This window comes from Prionailurus bengalensis, chromosome B3 (genome assembly GCF_016509475.1).
Source record: "Prionailurus bengalensis isolate Pbe53 chromosome B3, Fcat_Pben_1.1_paternal_pri, whole genome shotgun sequence".
NCBI classification, from domain to species: Eukaryota; Metazoa; Chordata; class Mammalia; order Carnivora; family Felidae; genus Prionailurus; species Prionailurus bengalensis.
Genome location: NC_057355.1, coordinates 59,059,126 through 59,084,592, shown reverse-complemented (window position 1 = coordinate 59,084,592; position 25,467 = coordinate 59,059,126). Strand labels below are relative to the sequence as shown.

At 37.9% G+C, this 25,467-nt stretch overlaps 1 protein-coding gene across 4 annotated transcripts in view; it reads left to right on the top strand.

Annotated features, from left to right (window-relative positions):
* Positions 1-23,480, top strand: part of TRIM69 (tripartite motif containing 69) — a 45,428-nt gene extending 21,948 nt beyond the window's left edge. Inside the window, exons 2-7 of one of the 4 annotated variants that reach the window (XM_043555533.1) lie at positions 10,780-11,256; positions 12,040-12,201; positions 15,324-15,500; positions 16,257-16,279; positions 16,362-16,486; positions 22,884-23,480. In XM_043555533.1, coding sequence (XP_043411468.1) covers positions 10,780-11,256; positions 12,040-12,201; positions 15,324-15,500; positions 16,257-16,279; positions 16,362-16,486; positions 22,884-23,425 — 1,506 coding nt within the window. In that variant the 3' untranslated portion in view covers positions 23,426-23,480. Of the gene's footprint in view, positions 1-10,779; positions 11,257-12,039; positions 12,202-15,266; positions 15,501-16,256; positions 16,280-16,361; positions 16,487-22,883 lie in introns of all 4 variants that reach the window. The other 3 variants (XM_043555532.1, XM_043555535.1, XM_043555534.1) reach the window with 3 other exon arrangements.
* The last annotated feature ends 1,987 nt before the right edge of the window (positions 23,481-25,467 follow it).

Genomic DNA, 25,467 nt, shown 5'->3' with positions numbered 1-25,467 from the left:
TTTGCGTATGAAGAACCCTAGAGTAGCTAGGTAAGGCTCTCTAGTTTAATTAAAAAAAAAAAAAAAATCATGGAGTCTTATGAAGACTCTTCATAAATATTTTTTTTAAATTTTTTTTAATGTTTATTTTTGAGACAGAGAGAGACAGAGCATGAACGGGGGAGGGGCAGAGAGAGAGGGAGACACAGAATCAGAAGCAGGCTCCAGGCTCTGAGCCATCAGCCCAGAGCCCGACGTGGGGTTTGAACCCACGGACCACGAGATCGTGACCTGAGCTGAAGTCGGACACTTAACCAACTGAGCCACCCAGACACCCCTCTTCATAAGTGTTAATAGGGATTTTATCTGCTTATTTTGGTTGCAGTTCCCAATTTTTAAAAATGTTTAAGTAATCTTCTCCACCTTTCCCAAATCCTAATTCTTATAGATTCTGTTGAACCAATGCTTTCACACGTCTCAATTCTTTGTATATGCATTCTTTTCAGATGTATTAAGCAAACAAAAACCCTTCACACACAAAAAGAATACTATAACTGAAATGAAAATACACCAGAGAGAAGCAACAGCAAATTAGAAGATGCAAAATGAATCAGTGATCAGGAGGAAAAGGTGATCAGTGGAAAACACCGAGACTGAACAAAAAAGGGAAAAAACATTAAAAACAAATTTTTAATGTTTATTCACTTTTGAGAGAGACAGAGCACGAGCAGGCGAGGGGCAGAGAGAGAGGGAGACACAGAATCTGAAGCAGGCTCCAGGCTCTCAGCTGTCAGCACAGAGCCTGATGTGAGGCTTGAACCCACGAACCATGAGATTATGACCTGAGATGAAGCCAGACACTTAACTGACTGAGCCACGCAGGAGCCCCAAAGAAAAAAATTTTTTAAAAAATTGGGATAGGTTAAGAGACCTCTGGGACAACATCAAGTGTACTAACATATTCTAGGGGTCCCAGAACAGAAAGAAGAGAGAGAAAGGGGCAGATAACTTACTTAAAGAAACAATTGCTGAAAACAATTCCTTCCCTAAACTGGGGAAGGAAACAGACATCCAGGACTAGGAATCACAGAGCACTAAACAAGATGAACCCAAAGAGGTCTATAGACAGACATAATAATTAAAATGTCAAAAATTACAGCTAAAGAGATCTTAAAAGTAGCAATAGAAAAGCAATTAGTTACATACAAAGAAGCACCCGTAAAACTAATAGCTGATTTTTCACAGAAACTTTGCAGCTCAGAAGGGAGTGTCTTGATACACTCAGAGTGCTGAAAGAAAGGAAAAAAAAAAACCTACAACCAATAACACTGTATCCCAGCAAGGTTATCATACAGATTTGAAGGAGAAATAAAAAGTTTCCTGGACAAAATTTAAAGGAGTTCATCCTACCACTAAACTGGCCTTAAAGTGACTTCTTTAAGCAGAAAAGAATAGGCCATAACTAGAAGTAAGAAAATTATGAAAGAAAAAATTTCACTGGTGAGAGAAAACATATAATAAAGGTAGTAGATCAATCACTGATAAAGCTAGTATGAAGATTAAAAGAAAAAAATGTAAAATCAAGTATATCTACAGTACTTAGTTAAGGGATATAGAAAGTAAAAAAGATGTCAAATATGACATCAAACACATAAAACATGGAGGAAGTGGAGTAAAAATGTAGTGCTTTTAGAATGTGTTCAAATTTAAGTGACCATCAACTTAAAATAGATTGCTGTGTACATAGGGTATTATATATGAACCTTATGGTAATTACAAACCGAAAACCTATAATGGACATGTATACACAAAAAAATAAAGAGAAAGGAATCCAAGCATAAAACTAAAAAAAAGTCATCAATTCATAAGGGAAGAGAGCAAGAGAAGAAAGGAACAGAGAAGACCTATAACAACATCAGAAAACAATTAACAAGATGGCAATACATACATATCTATCAATAATTACTTTAAATACAAATGGGCTAAATGCTGCAATCAAAAGATACAGAGCGACTGAATAGATAAAGAACAGGACCCAACTATATGCTGCCTACAAGATACTCACTTTAGACCTAAAGATACACACAGACTGAAAATGAAGGAAGAGAAAAATATATTCCATGCAAATGGGAAAAAAAAGAAGCTGGGGTAGCAATACATATGTCAGACAAAGTAGACTTTAAAATAAAACTGTAACAAGAGACAAAAAGGGAAATACATAATGATAAAGTGATCAATCCAATAAGAAGATATAACAATTGTAAATATCTATTCCCCCAATATATATATTCAGGGGTAACTAAATATATAAAGCAAAAATTAATAGACATAAAGGGAAAGGTTGACAGTAATACAATAACAGTAGGGGACTTTAACATCCCACTCACATCAATACATAGATCATCCAGGCAGAAAAGCAATAAGGAAACAATGGCTTGAATAACAGACCAGATGGACTTAACAGATATGTATAGAATATTCCACCCCAAAATAACAGAATACACATTATTTTCAAGTGCACATGGAACATTCTCCAAGACAGCTCATATATTAGGCTACAAAACAAATCTCAATAAGTTTAAGAAGAGTGAAATCATATCAAGTGTCTTTCTTTACTATAACAGTATGAAACTAGAAATAGTTATAAGAAAACCTGGAAAAAACACAAAGACTTGGAGGCTAAACAACCTGCTACTAAGCAACCAATGGGTCAACAAAGAAATCAAAGCTAAATTAAAAAATACTTTGACACAAATGAAAATGTAAACCCAACATTCCAAAACCTTTGGGATGTAGCAAAACAGTTTTAAGAGCAATTTTTATAGTGACACAGGTCTCCCTCAGGAAACAAGAAAAGCCTCAAATAAACAATCTAACCTTACACCTAAAGGAACTAGAAAAGAACAATAAACAAAGTCCAAAGTTAGTAGAAGGAAGGAAATAATAAATATAAGAGTGGAAATAAATGAAATAGAAACTAAAAATAATAACAGAAAAGATCCATCAAATTAAAAGCTGGTTCTTTGAAAAGATAAACAAAATTGATAAACCTTTAGCCAGGCTCATCAAGAAAACGAACAGAAAACTCAAATAACTAAAATCAGAAGTGAAGGAGAAGTAACAACCAACATCACAGAAACACAAAGGATTATGAGACCACTAGAAAAATTATATGCCAACAAACTGAACAACCTATAAGAGATATAGATAAATTGCTAGAAACACACAATCTTCTAAGACTGAATCAGGAAGAAGTTGAAAATCTGACTGAGCTGTTTACTAGTACTCAAACTGAATAAAAACAAAACAGAAAACTTCCAACAAACAAAAATCCAGAACTATGTAGCTTCATAGATAAATGCTACCAAACATTTAAAGAAGAGTTAATACCTATTATCCTCAAACTATTCCAAAAAATTGAAGAGGAAGAAATGCTTTCAAATTCATTACATGAGGCCAACATTACTCTCATACCAAAACCAGATAAGGATGTTATGTAAAAAGAAAATTACAAGCCAACATTCCTGATGAACATAAACACAAAAATACTCAACAAAATGGTAGCAAACCAAATTCAATAATACATTAAAAGGATCATTCACCAACATCAAGTGTGTTTTATTTCAGGGAGGCAAGAATATCCACCAATCAATCAATGTGATACTTCACATTAATAAAGTGAAGGATAAAAATCATATGATCATCTCAACAAGTGCAGAAAAAGCATTTGACAAAATTCAACATCCATTCCCCATAAAAACTCTCAACAAAACAAGTATTGAGGGAACATAACTCAACATAATAAAGCCATATATGACAACCCCACAGGTAACATCATACTTAATGGTGAAAAGCTGAAAGCTTTCCTCTAAGATCAGGAAAAAGACAAGAATGCCCACTCTGACCACTTTTATTCAACATAGTACTAGAAGTCTTAGCCAGAGCAATCAGAGAAGAAAAAGAAAGAAAAAGCATCCAAATTGATAAGGAAGAACTAAAACTGTCTATTTGCAGATGACATAATACTATGCATAGAAAACCCGAAAGACCCCTCCAAAAACTATGAGAACTAATAAATGAATTCAGTAAAGTTACAGGCTACAAAATTATATACAGAAATCTATTGTGTTTCTATACACTAATAATGAAGTAGCAGAAAGATAAATTTAGAAAACAATCCCATTTACAACTGCACCAAAAAGAATAAAATATAAAATACCTAGGAATAAGTTTAACCAAGGAGGTGAAATACCTATCCTCTGACAATTATAAGACACCAATGAAAGAAATTGAAGATGACACAAATGGAAAGATATATTGTGCTCATAACTCAAAGAATTAATATTGTTAAAATATCCATACTACCCAAAGCAATCTATAGATTCAATGCAATATCTATCAAAATACCAATAGCATTTTTTATAGAACTAGAACAAATAATCCTAAAATTTGTATGGAACTACAAAAGATCCTGAATAGCCAAAGAAATCTTGAGAAAGAACAAAGCTGGAGGTATCACAATCCCAGTTTTCAAACTATACTACAAAGCTACGTTAATCAAAACAGTATGATACTGGCACAGAAAATAGACATAGAGATCAATGGAACAGAATAGAGAGTCCAGAGATAAACCCTGGCATATATGGTCAATTAATCTATGATGATTAAGTGAAGGCAAGCATATACAATGGAGAAAAGATAGTCTCTTCAATAAATGGTGCTGGGAAAACTAGACAGCTAACATGCAAAAGACTGAAACTGGGCTATACCATACACAGATAAGGTCAAAATGGATTAAAGACCTAAATGTAATACCTGAAACCATAAAACTCCTCAAACAAAACATAGGCAGTAAACTCTTGAACATCAGTCTTAGCAATATATTTTTTTTATCTGTCTTCTCAGGCAAGGGCAATAAAAGCAAAAATAAACAATTGGGACTATATCCAACTAAAAAGCTTCACAGTGAAGGAAACCATCATGAAAATGAAACAAAAACCTGTTAAATGGGAGAAGATATTTGCAAATGATACGAGGTTACTATCCAAAATATATGAAGAACTCATATAACTCAACACCAAAAAGAAAAAAGAAAAAAACAAGTAATCGAATTAAAAAATGGACATAGAAGCTGAATAGATGTTCTTCCAAAGAAGACATACAGATGGACTACAGACACATGAAGAGATGCTCAATATCACTGGGGCACTTGGGTGGCTCAGTTGGTTGGGCATCTGACTTCGGCTCAGGTCATGATCTCACGGTTCATGAGTTTAAGCCCTGCATCAGGCTCTGTGCTGACAGCTGGGAGTCTGGAGCCTGCTTAGGATTCTGTGTCTCCCTCTCTCTGCCCCTTCCCTGCTCATGCTCTGTCTGTCTCTCTTCAAAAATAAATACACATTAAATTTTTAAAAAAGATGCTCAATATCATTAATCACCAGAGGAATCCAAATCAAAACCTCAATGAGATATCACTCCACACCTGTCAGAATGACTAGTACAAAAAGACAAGAAATAACAAGTGTTGGTGAAGAAGTGGATAAAAGGAAACCCTCATGCACTACTGGTGATAATGTGAATTGGTGCAGCAACACCAGTATGGAGGTTCTTTAAAATATTGAAAATAGAAACACCACATGATCCAGCAATTCCACTTTTGAGCATTTACCCAAACAAAACAAAAACACTAAACATTTATTATTGTTTTTGAGAGAGAGAGAGCATGCACAAGCAGGGGAGGGGCAAAGAGAGAGGGAGAGAGAGAATCCTAAGCAGGCCTTGTACTGTTAGCATGGAGCCTGCTGCGGGGCCAAACCCATGAACTCAGATATCATGACCTGAGCTGAAACCAAGAGTCGGATGCTTAACTGACTGAGCCACCCAGGCACCCCACAAAAAGATTAATTTTATTAAAAAGATATGTTCACTCTTATGTTCATTGGAGCATTACTTACAAAAGCCAAGATATGGAAGCAACCTAAGAGTCTATTAATAGAGTAATGGATAAAGAAGATGTGATATCTATCTATATCTATATCTATATCTATATCTATATCTATATCTATTTATGTGTATATACATACATACACTATGGAATAAAAATGACTGAAATCTTGCCATCTGTGACAACATGAATGAACTTAGAGGATATTATGCTAAATGAAAAAATCAGACAGAGAAAGACAACAAATACTGTATGATTTCACTTATATGTGGAATCTAAAAAATTAAATGAACAAACAGGGGTGACTGGGTGGCTCAGTGGTTAAAAGTCCAACTCTTGATTTGACCTCAGGTCATGATCCCAGAGTTCTGGGATTGAGCCCTGTCTCCGGCCACACTAAGTGTGGAGCCTGCTTAAGGTTCTCTCTGTCTCCTTCTACCCTGCTCTCCCCTATTTGTGTGCATTCTTTCTCTCTAAAATATTTAAAAAAGAAAAAAAAAAAACCCGAACAAACAAAACAAAATAGAAACAGACTTATAGATACAGAAAATCATCTGGTGGTTGCCAGAGGGGAGAAAGATGAAGGGATGGGTAAAATAGAGGAAAGGGATTAAAAGGTACAAACTTCCAGTTATAAAATAAATAAGATATGGGGATGCAATGTACAGCACAGGAAATACAGTTAATAGTATGTAACAACTTCGTATGGTGACAGATGGTAGCCAGATTTACCGTGATCACTTTACAATGTATTCAAATATTGAATCACTATGTTGTATACCTGAACCTAATATAATATGTATGTCAACTATATTCCAATTAAAAAACATGTTTTAATGTATTACTTTGGGCTACCAGCTCAAAATGGCAGGCTGCACCTACTTGTCCACCTTGTCAAAATCCTAATTTTATAAAATGGGGTGCCTGGGTGGCTCAGTCAGTTAAGTGTCTGACCTTGGCTCAGGTCACGATCTCACAGTTCATGAGTTCGAGCCCCGCATCGGGCTCTGTACTGTCAGTGCAAAGCCTGCTTCGGATCCTCTGCCCTCCTCTCTCTCTGCCCCTCCCCCACTCGCACTCTCTGTTTCTCTCTCTCACAAATATATAAACATTAAAACAATTTTCATAAAGTATATATACCAAAGAATAAATCCATAACTGTGCTATAACATAGGGAATAGCTAGCAGTGGACCAAAAACATTAGGGAATTTTGCATGATAATAAAGAAAATGGGATTTAGTGGTATAGAAACCAAACAGCTGAAAAATCTATAGTGCAACAGTAGAAAAACAGAAGATTGCTGAAATGTTCAGTCTTGACAAAATTCTGTAATGACTCTAAATTTAAAGTCACTTATACTCACAGAAGAATGAGGCTAAAGAAAGGTCGGTTGAGTATCAATTGAGAGATTGGCAAAGATGGACCAATTCAGGCTTATTTTTCACTCAGACCCCAGATCAAGGTAGTTAGCATTCTTTATTGTCTTTCTTTGCCACTCCTTCACCGAAATTGTAGTTCTTCAAATACCCCAACTTTATTGAAAAGTCTCAGGTCCAACTCTTTACGTTGGTGCAGGTCTAAGGATTGTTAAATCTGAGTTTTCCTGAGTCTCAGTAACTCTAACCTACCTCAATGCTTTTCTGTTCTATATTCTTTTTTTTTGACTTAGGAATTTCTCTTTACTTTCTTGTACACTCAGGTATGCATTTCAAAGGATGTCTGTTACATCTTAATTGGCATTTCTGTGTGTTTTATAGTGGTGGGTTTTCCAGGATAAATGGTTCACAGTATTGCCAGAAATGGAACTTAAGAGTATATCTTTAAGCATTTTTTTTTTTTAAAAGAAAGGCTGAATAGGGAGTATATTCCATTGGAATAATTTCACTTCCAGGAATAATGGCCCTATTTTGTCCTGACATTTGAATAAAAGTTTGTGTAGACTTCAAATTTTAGGTTCCAAACATTTTCCGCTCAGTACTTTATGGACATTTTCTATTATTTGCATTTAGTGTTGCAGAAGAGAAATCCAATGCCAGTTTGATTCTCATTTCTTTTAGGAAATCTAAATGATCATATAACTATTCAAGAGGTAAATCAGTACTTCCAGATAATACAAAATCAGAAAATAAAGCATCAATTCTAGAAGGTACACTGGTGAGTTTGACCAAATTACTCAAGGAACAGATAATTCTATTATTTTTTCACAGTCTCAGAGAAGAGATAAAGAAGGCACACTCCCCAATTAATTTTATGCAGTTAGTATTACTTAAATAAGAAAACCAGACAAGGATAGCTTAAGGGAAAAAAAAAAAAAAAAAAGAAAAGCAATCTCAGTCATGAACATAGAGGTTGAATCCTAAATAAAATATTACCAAACCAAATCTAGCAGTACATAATTAATATATCATGATCAAGATGGATTAGTTGCAGGAAAAGAAGGTTGGTTTAACATTAAATAACCTAGAAAAATCCTTGCACGTGTGTACTAGGAAACATGTGAAAGAATGTTCATAGTAGCATTGGTTGTATGGCAAAACACCAAAACAGTCCAATTGGCTATCAATAGTAAAATGGGTAAATAAATTTTCATCAATAGAATATTATACAGAAGTTAAAACAAATGATCTTTAGTTCTGTGTATCAACACAGATGAATCTCAAAAATTATGCTGACCAAAGAAAGCAAGTCATAAATACATAAAATATAATTTTGTTCATATAAACATCAAGATAGGCCACAAAGGAAATGATTAACACAAAATTCAGGATAGTAATCATCTCAGGAATATCGGGAGGGGCATATAGGTGGTAGAGTATATGTATATAGATGATTTCTGGGGTAGCTGGCAAGGTTCTCCTTTCATGGCTCTTCATCTATTCAATCAATATGCTATACATTTATTTCATGCTGCATTCTGTATGTTATGCTTAAAAACTTTTTAAGTTTTAAAAAATTAAGAAATTTTGCTCATTAAAAGATATCATTAAGAAAGTGAAAAGGTGGGGTGCTTGGGTGGCTCAGTAGATTAAACATCCAACTCTTGGTTTTGGCTCAGGTCATGATCTCATGGTTTGTGGGATCAAGCCACACGTTGGGCTTTGCACTGCACTGACAGTGTGGAGCCTGCATGGGATTCTCTGTCTCCCTCTCTCTCTCTCTGCCCCTCCCTAACTTGTACTCTCTCTCTCAAAATAAATAAACAATAAAAAAAATCCTTTAAGAAGAAAGAAAGAAAGTGAAAAGGCAAGCCACAGAGTGGAAACAGATATGTGTGATGTATGTATCTATTGAGGAACTCATATTTATAATATGTGAAGAACTCTTATGAATAAATAAAAAAGACACTAAATACACACTTCACCAAAAGCGGAGATGAAAATGGACAATTAACATTTGAAAATGGGCCCAATATCCATAGTCATAAGGCAAATATAGATTAAAGCCACAGTGTAATACAGGTACATACCCACCAGAATGGCTAAAGTGAATATGCTAAGTCTTCACAGCACTGGTGGCCGTGTAAATCGATACTGCCACTTAGAAAACAGTGTGGCAGTATCTACTAAGGTGAATGTATGCCAATCCTATGACCCACTCCTACTCTTAGGTATATAACAAGAAAAAATATATGTATATATATGTATATCTATATATGTATATTTACATATGAGCAGGAATGTTCTCAGCAACACTCTTTATAATAGCCTCAAACTGGTAACTACCCAAAGGTCTATCAATAGTAGAATGGAGGAATAAATTATGGTATATTCATACAATGTAGTACTATACAGCCATGAGGATGGATGGACTACAATTACATAGAACAATACGTATAAATCTCACAAATGTAAGGTAGACAAAAGAAGTCAACAACAAAAGAGTACATAGTACATGGTTGTATTTGTATAAAATTCAAAAACAGGAAAAACTAATGAATAGTGTTGGAAGTCAAGACAGGGGTCAACCTTGGTGAGGGATAGTACTTGAAGCAGGCCTCTGGGGGACTTCTGAAATGGTGGTAGTTTTCTGTTTCCTGATCAGGGCCATGATTACACAGATGTGCTCATTTTGTGAAAAGTCACTGAGTTTTATGCATGATTCTGCATTTTTCTGTATATATGTTATTTCTATAATGTGTTCTTTAAAAAGGAGGGGAAAGGCCTGGATGATATTATGGTTGATGATATTATGTCACTGAGGAATCTGATTGACCTTCCAGTTCTTTGTACATGACTTGTAAAAAACAAAACAAAACAAAACAAAACAAAACAAAAAGGAAGTAACTAGTAGAATGGAAATTGAAAGTAAAACTTTTAAGCAACACATGGGGAAAGTGGGTGGAAGGGTATACAAGTAGAAACATTCTTTGGTTGAATACTCTTGATTTTTCTGCCTTAGTTCTCTATTATATTTTAAATAGAGCTGGGAGTAGGAATAAATGATAATGTTTGAAACTAATGAATTTATCAGATCACTTTCAAAGAGGAGGCTGGTGCTTTTATTCTGGCTGTACCAATTCTCAGCTCCTTTAGGAATACAGCCCACTAGGGGTACGTGGGTGGCTCAGTTGGTTAAGCGTTTGACTTAGGCTCAGGTCATGATCTCACAGCTCAGCAAGTGGGTTCCATTCCTGCATTGGGTTCTGCAGACAGCTCAAAGCCTGGAGCCTGTTTCAGATTCTGTGTCTCCCTCTTGCTCTCTGCCCCTCCCCCACTCACACTCTGTCTATCTCTCAAAAATAAACATTAAAAAAAAAAAAAAAAAAAAGGAATGGAGCCCACTGTTCTGGAGTGCTGAAATGGGCAGCAAGAAAGATAAATTCATTTTAGCTGGTTTTTTTTTTTTTTTCCCAAAGGTATCTTCCAGCCCCTCCTCCAACATCGACCCAGGCAACTATGGTGAAGTGCATGATCTGATCACCCAGATACCCTCTCAAGTGCAGATACAAGATATTACTAAGGAGCTACACTGCCCACTGTGTAATGATTGGTTCCGTGATCCATTGATGCTAAGCTGTGGCCACAACTTCTGCCAGGCTTGTATCCAAAACTTTTGGAAGCAGCAAGCAAAGGAAACATTCTGTCCTGAGTGTAAGATGCTATGTCAATATAGCAACTGTACATTCAACCTTGTGCTAGAGAAGCTGGTAGAGAAGATTAAGAAGCTACCCTTACTCAAGGGCCATCCACAGTGCCCAGAGCATGGAGAGAACCTGAAACTATTCAGTAAGCCAGATGGGAAACTGATCTGCTTTCAATGCAAAGATGCTCGGTTGTCTGTGGGGCAGTCTAAAGATTTCCTGCAGATCTCTGATGCTGTCACTTTCTTCATGGTGGGTGAGCCCTGGGCCTTGAATAATGCCTTAGGAGAGCTGGGAAAAATCTTTTGTAGGTTTTCTTCTTTCTTTCAGCCCCACCCCTCTATTCAGATGATTATTAGTAAGCTTAGAAAATACAACATATCTTGCAACGTTCTTTCTCTAGAGTTGCTGATGATAGGAAAGAACAGTGGAGTAGCTCTAAGCCTACTCCTCCCTCCCCCAATCAAATATTTACTTACACTCTGCAATGACAGCACTCTACTAGACACTGGGTAGAATGTGGATGTACAAGATATTGCTCTTGTTATAAAAGTCTTGAAATTTAGGCAAGTTCAAAATGAATAAAACAACAGAAGCAAGACATTCTACTATTGAGAGCTAAATTTCATCACATTTGTAAAATTCATAAATATTTAGAATTTCAGAGAAGATTAGAGAAAACTGAAATAGGGGATGTGTGGTGAAGGAAAGCTTGAATTGGGAAATCATTTGCATTTTAATGGGCAGAAATGGGAAATGAGTGCTCTAAGTGATAATAATGTACATAAAAGTAGAGACAGTGAGAACAGTATAACTTCTAGAGTAGAAGATGTAGAGTTCTATTACCTTCTTCAACCCCCTACAGTAAGCTAATAAGAGCATAAAACTAAATTTTTCTGCTGCTTGTTATATTCTTCACAATTCTTAGAAGAGACAGGAATTGTAGTTCAGGGTAAAGGAAAGATTTTTGCAGCAAGAGCTTGCTTTTTTTTTTTTTTTTTTTTTTTTTTTTCTTCTCACACTCTGGGGCTTTAGGAGAGATGTCCCTATGGTCCTTCATCTCCCAAGTTAGTGTGGATTAAGTCTGTGTGGTATTCCCAGGAGGAGCTTACCATCCACCAGGGTCAACTGGAGACAACACTGAAGGAACTTCAGTCTCTGAAGAATATGCAGAAAGATGCTATTGCTGCTTACAAGGTGAGAAGCAGGGCAGAGGGGCTATGAGATAGACCTCGAACACTTTCCTTGTAACTTCAGCCATGTGAGTGTAAAGGATACACTAAATGGCACCTGGGCTATAGCATTAGAAAATGGACACTGTAGGATAGAATGAAATACAGCAGTGAAGTAAGTTCTCAATGGTTCTTCAACAGAGAGAGCACACTGAACTTTCCCATTATATGCTGATCCTTCTTATGTCCCCATCCCTAGGTGATTGTTCTGGGTTTGTGATCTGTCTGGTCTTTCTCTTTATATATGGCAAAATAAGGAATTTATCAGAAAAATGCACTAAGGATTACTATGTCCAAAGAAATACCTTTCTTTTGAGTTTACCATCAGTCTACCTCTGATTGAAGGTCTCTTGGATTGCTGGTTTTTATCATCTGATTTGATCTTTCCTAGCTCCCCTCAAACTAAATAAACTATTGCTGTTTTATATATACAGGGGATCTAGGACAACTAATAGTTAGAAACTTGGCAAAGCAGTCCCTGGGTTATGGGGCTAAACTGGGAGTTCTGTTTCTTCATTAATTATTCTATGGAGGAGGGGATTCTCTGGCATTTGGCATTGTACAGAAATATGCACAATGAGAGAAAGAAGAAGGATAGATGGAAATAATGTCTCCAGAGAATGTTGTTTCTGTTGTAAGAGTTCCTAGTTCAGCTATTACAGTCAACATTCATTCATTAAAAAAAAATTTATTGAGTGGGTAAGGCATTATACTAGATACTATATTACACTAGGGTGGGAAACAGATTAATGGGATTGAGTGATCCCATCAATAGCAACAAAATGACAACTGTGATAATTACTATGAATGAAGGCAAAGCGTGCTACAAGAGCATATACATGAAGAATTAATTTAGGCTATGGAAAGGGTATTCTCTGAAGAAATCACCTACTAAAAACTGAGAACCAGGGGCACCTGGGTGGCTCAGTCAGTTAAGTGTCCGACTTCAGCTCAGGTCATGAGCTCACGATTTGTGAGTTTGAGCCCCACGTTGGGCTCTGTGCTGACAGCTCAGAGCCTGGAGCCTCCTTCAGATTCTGTGTTTCCCCCTCTCTCTGCCCCTCCCATGCTCATGCTCTGTCTTTCTCTGTCTCTCAATAATAAATAAACATTAAAAAATTTGTTTTAATTGAGAACTGAAGGATAAGTAACTTAGCCAAGGGAACTGATTGAGAGGAATATGAAGGAAGTGGCCTGGAGAAGAATGTTCTATGAAGAGCAAAGAACATATGGAAAAGTCCTGATAGGAAACTAGTTGCTATATTAAATAGAGAGAAGCTAATAAAATTAGATCATGGTAAGCAAAATGAGATTGAAGAGGTGGATATGGGCCCAATTATGTGGGCCCTTGGAGATAAATTAGGAATTTTGAACTTCATCCTATGAATAATGAGAAGGCATTAAAGGGTTTAGATAGGACATGATTTCATCTTATTTTGAAAATATCAGTCCAGTGGCTGTGAGAAGAGAGACAATGACAGGATAATGGTTAGAAGGCTACTGCAGTAATCCCAGAGAATAGTGAGAGTGGCTTGGACAAGAGAAGCAGTGGAGATAGAAATAAACAGCTTTGGCATATACTTTGGAGATTGAAAAAAAAAAAAACAACCTGGATGTGGTGACTGATTAGATGTGAGGGGTGAGTGGAAATGTCAAATAGGTAGTTGGATACAGGAATCTAGACCTTGGAAGTTGGTCTAGGATGGAAATAAGAAGTCAGCATACAGACTGATTTAAATCTGTGTGAGAAGAGGAGATTACCTAGAAAGAGAATGTAGAAAGAGAAGGGGAAAGAGCCCAGGAAAAAAAATCAAATAACTCTAATATTCAGAGCTTGGTTAGAGGACACAAAACCAACAAATAAGAGTGAGAATAGTAGTGAAATAGGCAAAAGGAAGACTGGAGATGTGTGAGCTAGAGGATAGAGTGAATTTTAAGTGTGCCATTATAATGATGGACCATAGAATCCAACCTGGACAAAAGGGGACATGGAGGCAGAGAAGATGAACAGAAATGGAGGGGGTCAATGAATAAGAGGTTTCAATGATACCCAATAATTGTTTCTATAGAGGTATCTGACTAAGTGAGCATAATAAATTAATTTTGGGGTTCCTGGGTATCTCAGTTGGTTAAGCGTCTACTCTTGATTTTGGCTCAGGTCATGACCTCATGGTTTGTGAGCTGAAGCCCCACATTAGGCTTTGTGCTGCCAGCATGTGGAGCCTGCTTGGAATTCTCTCTCTCTCCTCTCTCTCTGTCCCTTCCCCTGCTCGTGATCGTGCACATGCTTTCTCTCTCAAAATAAATAAATAAACTTTAAAAAAAATTTTTTTTAAAGAGTTAATTTTGGAGGTAGTGAAATGGCTGGGGATGATAAAGTCCTGTGTGATTAAAAGAATGAGTAGATACAGGGGAGATCACTAGACATGATGAGGATAAGGATCTGAGAAGCCTGGATGTCAGATGGTTCACCGCTCAGGATGTTGCAGTTACCTGAGAAAAAGGGTGTTAAGTGTAGCAGTTATCAATTTCAGTGCTTCAGACATTGTCCATCTCCTGCTTCTTCTATGTTGTCTTGGTAGCAGAAGTGGCATCCACCCTCCCCCCAGCTCTGATTTCTAGATAAGAATAGTTCTTTCAGCCTCGTTATGGCCCCAGTCTGACAGCATCACTTGGTAGACACTGGTTTGTACTTCTGAGTAGGAAAGTACTATCATTCATTGCAGGATGTTTAACTAATTAATTAACCCCACAGCCTTATATGGCATTGGTTACCACCTCAGTACTGTAATAGGAACCTAAAGACCACTTTTGATGATTTCCTTCCTAAACTATTAAACTGACAGAAAAACAAAGTAAATCTCCCAAAGGATTCCTATTAGTATGGTTAAGTGATGATACTCAAGAGTCATTTTTATGCATTTTCCTGTTATGGTATTTCCCGCATTGTGTGAGTATTGATGGTGTGGGCCCCCATCCCCAAGAGCTAGTCTCAGTAATTACCATGGTGATGATCATGGAGGTTTCCAGGAAAACAAGCTACATCTGCAGCAACACATCTCCTTGGAGTTTCTAAAGCTACATCAGTTCCTGCACAGCAAAGAAAAGAACATTTTAAATGAGCTCCGAGAAGAGGGGAAAGCCTTGAATGAGGATATGGAGCTGAATCTGAACCAGCTTCAGGAACAGTGTCTCCTAGCCAAGGAAATGTTGGTGAGCATCCAGGCACGGATGGAACAGCAGGATCCCTTCGACTTTCTCAAAGTAAGACTCCATATTAACATAATTATGGGTACACCAGTTAGGGGAAAGAGGGTTGGAAAAGACATAGAAGCAGCTTTTCCCCACCAGGAGGGGAAAAAAAAGAACTGTCGTAGTGCTTTTAGGATTTTCTGGGAGAAATGCAGAAGGCTACTTTTGCCTTACACTCAGTAGAAAGCTTTGCCTTCACCCTCCTAAAAAAAGATAATAAATGCCCTTAGTAATGGTATCTATTAATATTTTAATGTTTCTTCATAAAGAATTTTGAAGATTTGTTTCTCAAAAATAAGAATGTTGAAACTTAGATTGGCTTTCAATTGACCTGTTTGAAAGGTGTTTGCCAATATTTACTATCTGAAGCTTCACCTCCGAAGTGTCATTGATTATCACCTTAGCACTCAGAAGTTTACTTAGTCAGAGTAAGAGAAAGTGGCTTTGGGTCTGGAAAGCCTACACTATTTTTCTCCTGAGACCATTTGGCAGTATAGGTAGAAATAGCCTAGCTATTAATTTCTCCCCTTGTTTCATGTAAAAGGCAACACTAGAAAATCAGAATAAGATAAGGCCAGTTTATCCTGGGTTAGATGAAGGATACCGATCAGAAAAGATATATGGAGGTTGGGATGAATTGGAATGGCAACATCTGCACAGAATCTCAGTACTGATGATAAAATTCTGGTGGTGGCCAGTATCACCAAAGAAATTTCTGGAGTTGATGAGCAGGCATCTAATTTCTTTATTGCTCCTTTTCTCTTCTAGGATATCACATCTCTCTTGGATAGGTAAGTGTTTCTATATGGTATTAATATCCTTCCTCCAGTTCCTGGAGGATGTCTAAGAATAAGTGATTTATGTCCCCTGCAGCTTGGAACAAGGAACAAAGGTGCTGATACCCAGAGAGCTTATCTCCAGAAAGTTGAACCCAGGCCTGTACAAAGGTCCCATCCAGTACATGATGTGGAGGGAAATGCAATCCTCTCTCTCTCCAGGTATCAGAGGGTCATAGCTATTGGTTCCTGGGTCTCCCAGTCTCTGTTTCTTCTGTGGGAACTCTTCTGTGGCCCTAATTAGTACAGTAAAACCTTGGATTGCAAGTAACTTGTTCAGTGAGTATTCTGCAAGACAAGCAAACATTTCTAATAAATTTTAACTTGATAAACAAGTGATGTCTTGCAATATGAGTAGTACGTGACACCAAATGTCACATGATCATAACTAAACCAATGGTTTCTCTCTCTCTCCTGTGTCTCTCTCTCTGTGGGATTGTGAGCAATTGTCAGTGCAATGCCACATTTCCATGAAATCCTCAAAAGGAGGCAAAAGCAAGTGTTATTGGATAGGTTCCTTGTTAGAGTTGCACGAAAAGAAAGACTCCATTGAGCCAATAGATAGCAGTGATTCTGTTAGTGATAGTGAAAGTCGTCCTACACAATAACCCTCCCCTTGTTTCCCTCACACCAGCCACGAAGGGTTTCAAAGGTAAATGCGGGTTAATTTGTTTATTTGTCTTTATGTTTTGTATTTTTTAAGTTTATTTTTCAGAGAGACAGAGACAGTGTGAGGGAAGGATAGAGAGAGAGGGGGAGAAAGAATCCCAAGCAGGCTCTGCACTGCAAAACAGAGCCCAAAGGGAGAGAGAGAGAAAATTCCAAGCAGGCTCCTCCCTGTCAGCACAGAGCCCAATGTGGGGCCCCAACACACAAACCATGAGATGATGACCTGAGCTGAAGTCAGATGCTTAACTGACTGAGCCACCCAGGCGTCTCCCCACTGGTGTATTTTTAAATTTCAGTTATTGAGTTCTTCATCTCTGATTTTTTATATTTTCTATGTCTTTGTTGAAAGTCTCACTGAGATTCTCCACTCTTAAGTCCAATGAGTATCTTATGACCATCACTTTGAATTCTTTGCCAGGCATATTCTTTATCTCCATTTAATTTAGCTCTTTTGTGGTGATTTTGTCCTGTTCTTTCTTCTTCTCCTTTTTTCTTTTTAAGTTTTATTTATTTAAGTAATCTCCACACCCAACACAGAGCTTGAGCTCATGACTCCAAGATGAAGAATTGTACATTCTTCTGAATGAGCCAGCCAGGCACCCCTGTCCTATTCTTTCATTTGGGACACATTCCTCTGTCTCCTCATTTTGTCTAACTTTCTGTGTTTGTTTCTATGTATTAGTAAAGTCAGTTATGTCTCCTGATCTTGAAAGTAGAGGTCTTCTTAGAAGTCCTGTGGTGGCTGTAGCACAATATCCCCTGTTTACCAGAAGCAGGAGCTTCAGGGGTGTCTCCTATGGGGGTGTACCCCATTATTGTGGCTGAGCCTCATTTGCTTTCAGTTCAGTTGTCTTCATAGGCCCACTTTGCCCATTGTGGGCTGGGTTTGGCCCCTGTGATGTTAAGAGGACAGTCTGGGGCCATCATGGGCTTGTAGTTGGGCAGTGTCAGCAGTCAGATCAGATGCCTGCCTTCAGCCTGTTTGCCAGGGCTGTGGTTGCACTGAATTTTAGGGTGCTCTCCCTGCCTTGTCCCCTGAGAGGCTTTTGTTGGTGGGTGGGGCCTGCAGTCAGGCTAGATGTCTTCTGGGGCTATAGACACGCTGATTGACAGGGCATTCTCTGTACTGCCAGTTACAAGGTTTGGCTGCTGGGACTGTAAGTTTACTGGTGTGTGTTGTTATCTTCCAATAAGGGCAATTTTAAATGAGTGGAATTTGGAGCGGGGGTGCCTGGGTGGCTCAGTCAGTTAAGCCTCTGACTCTTAACTTTGGCTTAGGTCATGATCTCATGGTTCATGAATTTGAGCCCTGCATTGGGCTCTGCACTGACAGCGGGGAGCCTGCTTGGGATTCTCTGTCTCCTCTTTCTCTGCCCCTCCCCAACTTATGCACGTGCTCTCTCTCTCTCTCTCAAAAAGAAATAAATAAAACAAAAAAAAGGGAAGAAAGAAAAAGAAATAACCTGAAACTTAAAAAAATAAGTAAATAAAAGGGTGGAATGGGTTATACTGTGAAGGGTTCAGGAGGGATTTGGAATGAGGCAGTAGTGAAGGGAATAGATCACTCACTTGCAAATGTTCACAAAGAAGGGAGGATGTGAACATGGCAGCAGAGTTAAAAGAGGACTTTAAAAAAATTATTTATTTTAAGTAATCTCTACACCCAACATGAGGCTTGAACCCATGACCCTGAGATCAAGAATTGCATGCTCTTCTGACTGAATCAGCCAGGCACCCCAAAAGAGGACATTTATAAAAAAAATTTTTTTAATGTTTATTTATTTTTGAGAGACACAGTAACAGAGTGAGAGCAGGGGAGGGTCAGAGAGAGAGGAAGACACAGAATCTAAAGCAGGCTCCAGGCACTGGGCTATCAGCACAGAGCCCAACATGGGGCTTGAACCCACCAACTGTGAGATCATGACCTGAGCCAAAGCTGGACGCTTAACTGACTGAGCCACCCAGGCACCCCAAAAGAGGGCTTTCTAAAACAGACTGAGGGAAAACAGCCTAAAGAAAGGCAGAAACCAATGGTATAAGACTGTGGATAACTGGTGGTAGTAGGGAAGAGTGAGTGAGATCTAGAAAGAGAAGTACTGACTTTCCTCAGTTTCCTCTGAAAATGGAGAGGAGATAAAATAGTAAAGGCAAACAATTTTCATCAGATGGAACTTGCAGTAGACATGGGACGAAATGAGGGATCCCTATAAGATGTACTATAATTTCTCTATGAAGCAGGAGAAGAAGTCATCTGCTGGCAGTGAGGAAGGAACAGATGTTTGAGGAGAGAGCCAAAAGTCTGAAATTGCTGTGAGAAACTGGAGAGAGTTTGATTTAGGAAATACAGTAGGGGTGATGGTCGAGCACAGAGTGGAAATAATGAATCTGTAATAATATCTACACATGTACAATTTTGTGATTTTCCTCCAGCAGTGGTCAGGAATTGGCATTTGAATTTTGACAGCTGGATAGATCCAGAGTTGGAGAGTTACGTGACAAATGCTGCAGACACAAGGTTAAAAATGATAAGGTTATTGGCAATAAAGCTGCCAATACTAAGCAGTTTAGGGAAGGATTTTAAGCCAGAAGGCAGACAGATCAGGATAGTAAGGAGAAATGAGGCACTAGAGTTGTTAATGAAGTCAAGTAATGGTTGTAGGGGGAGATGAGAGTGAGAAAATAAAATATAAGAGAATGGGATATCTGAGTTTAAGATTTTAGAGAATGGAGTCAGAAATCACTAGCAGTAAAGCCAAGGACGTACAAGAATGGAAAAATGGCTATATCCAAAGGATAGTGAAATCCCTTGAGATGATGAGCTGGAGTTGGGATAGTGGTGTACAGCTAATCCAAAGCGCAGAGAATATAATCAGGAAGTCTGTACATAACAACATCAAATAGAGATAGAGAGTAATATGAGACGTAATGACAAGAGCCTCAAAGAAGAGTGATTTTTACATGAGGATAAGGATTAGAGTAAGGGTCTAGAAGTGGGGGTGGTGGCTCCTGGATCTCTGGCTCTGAATTTAGAAAACTAATAGTTTCATGGACTTTTCAAGTTGTATTTTTTGGAGAAGAAATAGGTTTCTGTTAAAGTAAGGAGGTGATAAGAGAATTCTGTAGAGTGGGGATACTGGAGAGTTACTTAGGGAGGGAGTTCTGAAGGGCAAAGTGGAAAGGGTTTGGTAGGAGCAATGGGAGGATGGGTGAAGGTACAGGAAGCAAAGAACAGAATAATGGGGATAAGAGTACATGGAGGGTAAATCATTGAATGGGTCTACATTATGGGTTTTGGCCAAGGATAACAGGAATATGAAACGTGGTGGAATTAGTTAATGTCAAGGATTCAAATGGAACTTTGAAGTTTATTTATTTAACAAATAGTTACTTGAATACCCAGGAACAGTTCCCAATTTTGAAGGTATGTAAGGAAATAAAACAGATGAAGTCCCATCCTGTCAGAGATTACAGTCTAATGGAGGAAATGGACAATGCTAACAGTAAGTAATGTCACACAGTGATAACCATTGTCAAGAAAGTCAAGTAAGGTACATTCAGTAAGTATTTATGAGCAAAAAGTAAGATAGGGTACAGACAGTGATGAATAGATGAACATGCTATTTTAGACAGAAGGGCCAGAAAAAAACCTCTTTGAAGAGGTAACTCCCCCTCCCTATGTTTCACTGTGGATATTTCCAAACATACAGAAAAGCTTAAAGAATTTTATAGTGAACATCACTATACCTACCTAGATTCTATCACTAACATCTTACTGAACTTGCATTAACAAAGGCTGGAATAAGGTGAAGGAGTGAACCACATGGGGAAAGAGTGTTTTAGGACAAGGAAAGAAAGTGTAAAGGCCCTAAAATCTGAATGAGTTTGATACATTCAAGGAACAGCCAAAAGCAAAAGTGATTGGATCAAAGTAAATAAGGGAGATGTGTATTAGGAGATGAGGTCACAGAGGTAGGTAAATCATGTAGGTCCTATTTGCTCTGTAAGGACTCTGGATTTTATCTTGGGAGTGGTGGAAAGTGTAAGAGTTGAGTAGGAGAACTGGATGATCTCATTCATATTATGGCAGAATAGGTTGCGGATGGGCAAGAGTGGAGACAGGACAGTTAAAAAGCTATTGCAAATAGTTCCAGGCCAGCAGTATTTAAGAAATCATCTGTCTCTATATTATGAGTAGGCTCAGATTACATTTTAAAGGTGGAGCTGACACAGAATTTACTGTTTGGTTGAATATGGTATGAGAAGAAAAGAGGGAAGGCAAAGCTGACTCCTAGGAATCTTCAGAGCTATGGCAGGTTGAGTTAGCTGGAGGTGTCAGAGGCTTGATGACAAAAGCAGACTAGGTTCTAAAAAGGTTGGTAAGAAGTCTGGATGATACTTCCAAAGAAATCCAGTCCTTGCATTGGAAAGAGCAACAACTTAAGGTAAATGGGGATATGGGAGGGAGGGAAGATTCAGCCTATATGAAAAAAGTCAGGATTCTACAAAGTCCCTTGTTGGAAGAGAAATCCTTGGGATGATAAAAAATAGGACTCTGGCTTTTCTGGGAAGAGAGAGCTGGACTGGATTGATCTCACTTCCAAGGATCAATAAATCCATTAACAACAAGTGTATGTATGTATATATCTGTGTCCTTTATGTGAACATATTGTCGTTATGTTTCCTTTATCAAATTTTGTGCCAAGGTTTGATTATCTTACAACTAAAATTTGTGTTTTCTTGCTGACATGCTTCCAACATCTCTTCATTTAGAAATTCCTTTTTATACTGCTGTCCACTTACTTGTCTAAACCAATGCTTATCAAGTGGCCTGTGATGAGGACCAGTTTTTTTAATGTGTATTTATTTTTGAGAGAGAGAGAGAGAGAGAGAGAGAGCAAGTGGAGGAGGGAGCACGAGGATGGGGAACAGAGGATCTGAAGTGGGCTCTGCGCTGACAGCTTCAGCACTGACAGCAACGAGTCCAGGGCTCAAAATCACAAAATGCCAGATCACAACCTTAGCCGAAGTTGGAAACTCAATCGATTGAGCCAGGTGCCCCAGGTGCCCCAAGAACCAGGTTTTAAAATCTCAACCTGTCATAGACTGATGTGTTTGTGGAACAGAGTATAAATTAATTACCTGGAAAAGTGGAATTTAAGAAAATTACGAAGTACAAGACTGGTTGTTTAATTATTAGATTCAACTGACATAAAATTACTGTCAGATTGCTATGAAAATTTCTAAGAGCTTAACTCTTAATTTCTGTACTATTTTGTCCCAGACTGGTAACCAAACACTCTGAATAGCAGTGGCATAAACCACTCCACATCTCAAAAGTCCCATTATCTATTATTAAGCCAAATGTAAACTTCTCACCACTGTCCTCTAAACCCTTACCAGTTAGCTCAGACTTACCTGCCTGTAACAGGCAAGCCCTTACCTTCCCTCCCTCCCACATAAGCTACTATTTTTATTCCTTTCTTGCCTTTGTTTACTCAATGCATCCAGAATACATCTCACAGATGTTATATCATAACTGAAATGTTTTTTGTCCTTAGAAAGTTCTCCCAGGACAAACTTACCTAATTTTTATCCCATCAGCATTTGTATTTTCTTACATTTGGTCGAACATATTAATATTATTTGTATTGTTTTCTTTGTTACAGCATAAATTGGTTCAGAGTAAAGTCATATTTTTACCACAAATTAAAAGATATCTAGAATACAGCCACATGGGTATAAAACAATAAAAAGTATTTAAGTGATTACCTGCCTACAAGTATATGTACATGGGAAGATAAATTACTGGTGTCTGTGTAAATACTGTCTTTTACTTGGGGAATTTATATTCATCCATTTTCTCCCTATCCCTGCTTTATTTTCTTACTAGGCCTATCTCCATTAACTCTGGACCCTAAAACAGCTCACCCAAATCTGATGCTCTCCAAAAATCAAACCAGTGTGTGGCATGATGACATTAAGCAGGTAATGCCTGATGATCCAGAGAGGTTTGACTCAAGTGTGGCTGTGCTGGGCTCAAAAGGCTTCACATCTGGGAAGTGGTACTGGGAAGTGGATGTGTCAAAGAAGACAAAGTGGACAGTTGGAGTCGTCAGAGAATCCATCATTCGGAAGGGCAGCTGTCCTCTAACTCCTGAGCAAGGATTCTGGCTTTTAAGACTAAGGAACCAAACTGATCTAAAGGCTCTAGATTTGCCTTCATGCAGTCTGAAACTGACTAACAACCTCAACAAGGTGGGAATATACCTGGATTATGAAGGAGGACAGGTGTCTTTCTACAATGCTAAAACCATGACCCACATTTACACCTTCAGTAGCACTTTCATGGAGAAACTTTATCCCTACTTCTGTCCTTGCCTTAATGATGGTGGAGAGAATAAAGAACCATTGCATATCTTACATCCACAGTAATTACTCATACTATTGTGTAAATTCAGAGCGTTATTAAAGAGGTATTGAAATAGTTTACCAGTCTCACTGGTTTCTCTTCCCAATTTATGGGGAACTCTGGAATAATGAAGGAAAGATTCACAAACTAAATTCCATTCTCAGTGTCTTACGTGGATTTCACTGGAGCTTTTCAAGATGTCATTCTAATTCTCTGGGGTCTTCTATGACAGGAGCCACTCTTCACGAGAATGATCATCACACTGTTGTTACTGGAGCAAATCGCAACTTGAGTTTTGATGCTTGGGAACCCTTTTCAAACATGCCCAGAAATTCTATTATGCTGTCATTATTCTCAGCACAAGACTCTTAGTAGATACATTTTCAGATGTGTACTCTTCTTCCTATTTAATTATCTTTTAATATACAATTTGCAATACAGTTCTTTTCTAGAACTTGTTACTGTAGTTTTTAAAAAACTGCTCCAGAAATTTATAGAAAAAATAGGAAACGGTCTGGGCTAGTTTATAATCTTGTCTCGAATTCTCTCAAGATAGTTTTTGGTCCAATGAGCCTGACTCTCTTGGTCTCTTTTTCTTGCTTTAATCTACCTTCGGGAGTACTTGTTCCATACTCAAATACATTTAAGTATTTCAGAGTACTTTTGACTATGTCCTTTTCATCATTCCTGCCTATAATTTATTTATTTATTATGATTTTTTAATGTTTATTTACTTATTTTGAGAGAGAGCGAGCAAGTGGGAGAAGGAGCAGAAAGAGAGGAGAGAGAAAAAAAAGAGGTTCATCTAAGGATGAATCCTAATCAGGCTCTGCATTAACAGCATGGATCCCGATGCGGGGTCTGATCCCACAAACCATGAGATCATGACCAGAGCCAAAATCAAGAGTTGGACGCTCAAATGACTGAACCCGCCAGACTCCCCTCATCATTCCTGCCTATAATTTAAATATTAATACTTTTAATCTTATTTTCTCTAGTATATTCATCCTCCAGTGTGTTCCTTCTAAGTCTAAAGCTCTTAGCATCACTCATCTCAGCAGTACTCTTGATGAACCATCCCTTCTTTTCCTTTGAAGTCCCATCTAACTGGGCTCCATCCTCTATATCTAAAAGGCTTTTTTTGCGGGGGGAGGGAGGTTATTTAGGACCTGCAGTACTGGCCCTTTAAAATTACAATTAGCACAGCTCTTTGGCAGGATAAAAGCCCCCTGTTTTATCAATCACACTGGGAAGGACACACACATGCCATAGGTAATATTCCTGCAGTGTTGGCAATACATATACAATATAATCATATTATAGCTGCTGATTTGGGTAAACAGTCATGACATTATGATGGTTATTTTTAAGAAATTACTTTAAACAAATAAGTCCCTTTCAATCAGAATGTAATAAGGACTTGTTTTGTGCCTGAAACCTCACTAGATTTTTTGAAGCATGAACCCCAATGTTTATAGCAGTGCTATCAACAATAGCCAAATTATGGAAAGAGCCCAAATGTCCCTTAACTGATGAATGGATAAAGCAGATGTGATAAATACACACACAGACACACACAATGGAATAGTACTCAGCGATGAAAAAGAATGAGATCTTGCCATTTGCAACAACATGGATGGGACCAGAGGGTATTATGCTAAGCAAAATAGTCAGAGAAAGACAGATATCATATATTTCACTCATATGTGGAATTTGAGAAATCAACAGATGAATATAGGGGAAGGGAAGGAAAAATAAGATAAAAACAGGGAGGCAAACCATAAGAGACTCTCAAATACAGAGAACAAACTGAGGGTTGATAGAGGGGAGGTGGATGGAGGGATGGGTTGAATGTGTGATGGGCATTAAGGAGGGCACTTTTGGGGATGAGCACTGGGTGTCATATGTAAGAGATACATCGCTGGGTTCTATCCCTGAAGCTAAGACTATACTGTATGTTAACTAACTTGAATTTAAATTAAAAAAAAAAAAAGTTCATTTAAGGAGACTTAAATTCAGAAGCTTGGACCCCACCCAAGACCAACTAAATAAAAATCTCTAGCAG